Source organism: Typopeltis vanoorti, chromosome 2 (assembly GCF_054136105.1).
Source record: "Typopeltis vanoorti isolate ZY-2024b chromosome 2, IOZ_Tvanoo_1.0, whole genome shotgun sequence".
NCBI classification, from domain to species: domain Eukaryota; kingdom Metazoa; phylum Arthropoda; class Arachnida; order Uropygi; family Thelyphonidae; genus Typopeltis; species Typopeltis vanoorti.
In genome coordinates, this window is record NC_143550.1 from 82,099,668 (window position 1) to 82,101,697 (window position 2,030).

The following is a 2,030-nucleotide window of genomic DNA, read 5'->3' on the forward strand; positions in this document are numbered from 1 at the left end:
GGACGATGTCACGTGTTCTTGTTCTCGTTCATACTTAATTTGTATCGGTTCTGGCGTCCCGATACAAATTATGTTGAGCACCCTTTACTATTTTTTTATTTTTTTAAATATACTTAAAAGTTAAAAGTTAAAAACTCAAAACACCATTTATTTTTATGTAAAATTATACACTTTGAAAAATACATATATTAACAACACAGCAAAAAATCGCAAATTATACAAAAATGCACATAGACTAGAATTACAGATACATAAGTTGCCGATTAGCTATAAGCTATTATAACTAAAGATGAAAGCTACAAAAATTGCACAATGACAAGAATAATTTAATTTTTAATGGAAAAAGAAATGTATGAAAAAATTACAGTATTTAAAAGTTTACTTTTCTTGATTTTATGGAAGCAAATCATCCAAACTTTCACTGTATTGCGAGCATTGACAGTCGACCAGTCTTTCCTGTGAAATACTAGATCTTAGATATGCTTTTATTAGTTTCAGTCTTGAAAATGATCGTTCGCCACTTGCTATTGCGACTGAAAGTGTCCAAAATATTCGAAGTGCCAAATTAATAAAGAAACTTTCTAAATTATTTGCAATATTTTCAGTAGGTTTAAACTGTCACTATCCTGTATGATGTCCTTTAGAATTTGTATCTCATTATATAATTCGCTGGCACAAGTAGCTTTTTCTTCACCTTTAATCAGCGCAACTTGTAAATCATCACAGTGTTTTCTTAAACTGTCCTCATCCATATTAGAAATTTCCTTGAAATTGGATATAAACTGAAATATGTTAAAATGACTTGTCAAGGGATCAAACCTTGCATCCAAAGAATTAATAACAGTGTCCACAATTGGAAGAAAAAATCTAACTTTAAAGTTATAATACGGATGAATTGGCGAATCGTCCGAACATTCATAACAGAACAATCTTTTCTTACATCTGTGTAATGTATGGCTTTTGAACTGAGGAGAAATTTTTAAATCTGCTAACTCTTTTGCCGATTCAAATATAACATTAAAATTTTCATCCGATCTAAATTCTTCAGTAAAGTCGATTACATTATTTAAGGCGTTTATAGATTCACTTAAATTTGTGTTTGGATTTTGAAGCATTTTACTCACTCCATTGATCCCGCACAAAAGTACATACCAGATTATAAGTGAACACAAAAATCGATAATCTTTAATTTTCAAAGCTAATGTTTTTACTTCATATTTTGTAGTATTGTTGATTTGAATATTATCATAAATTTCCACAAATCTCCAATATTATTTCAAAGCGAACGAAGAGAGTCAATCCTCGCTTCCCATCTAGTATCTGATAAATTTTAAGCGCAATTTTGGTGTAGTTTTTAGTATATCCCATCGTTTGGTCAAAGCACTAAAGAAATTATAAATTTCTTGTATAGTGCTAAAAAAACGCACTGTTTTAGTATTAATTTGAGCAGCATCAGCGATCACCAAATTTAATGTGAGTGCAGCGCACGAGACAAGGAGTGCTCGAAAGTTAATATTCGATAAGTGTCTCCAAACACCGCTGTATTCCTCGCATATTAGCCTCATTATCGTATCCTTGTCTCCACTAATTTTTAATATCTAAATTTAAATCTTTTAATTTATCTGAGATGTACGTGGAAAACTCGGGTTTTTCGTTCCTCAGAACAAGCAAACCGGCCCCATGAACACACACACACACACACACACACACACACACACACACACACACACACACACACACACACACACACACACACACACACACACACACACACACACACACACACACACACACACACACACACACACACACACACACACACACACACACACACACACACACACACTACAGTCATAATATATATATATATACCTAATCCCTCATTAAGAGAGCTCAAACCGCTCTCGAATACATAAGTAAAGGGTTTATCGCTGTTATTATTATTATTAGAATTGGAATCCGAGGGCTTATCTTTCTGCCTGGAAGTAAAAGTCATCTGATTCCATTCACACTTCTATCCGACTGTCATT

At 33.0% G+C, this 2,030-nt stretch overlaps 1 protein-coding gene across 1 annotated transcript; it reads right to left on the reverse strand.

Annotated features, from left to right (window-relative positions):
- Positions 1 to 581: 581 nt before the first annotated feature.
- LOC150109212 (uncharacterized) lies at positions 582 to 1,115 on the reverse strand. Its single transcript, XM_090401846.1, has one exon. It carries the CDS (start codon positions 1,113 to 1,115, stop codon positions 582 to 584), a length of 534 nt encoding a protein of 177 aa, XP_090257972.1.
- Positions 1,116 to 2,030: the final 915 nt, after the last annotated feature.

Excerpts from the sequence above, each read along its gene's own strand:
- LOC150109212 (XM_090401846.1), bottom strand. The coding sequence starts at position 1,115 with ATGCTTCAAAATCCAAACACAAATTTAAGTGAATCTATAAACGCCTTA.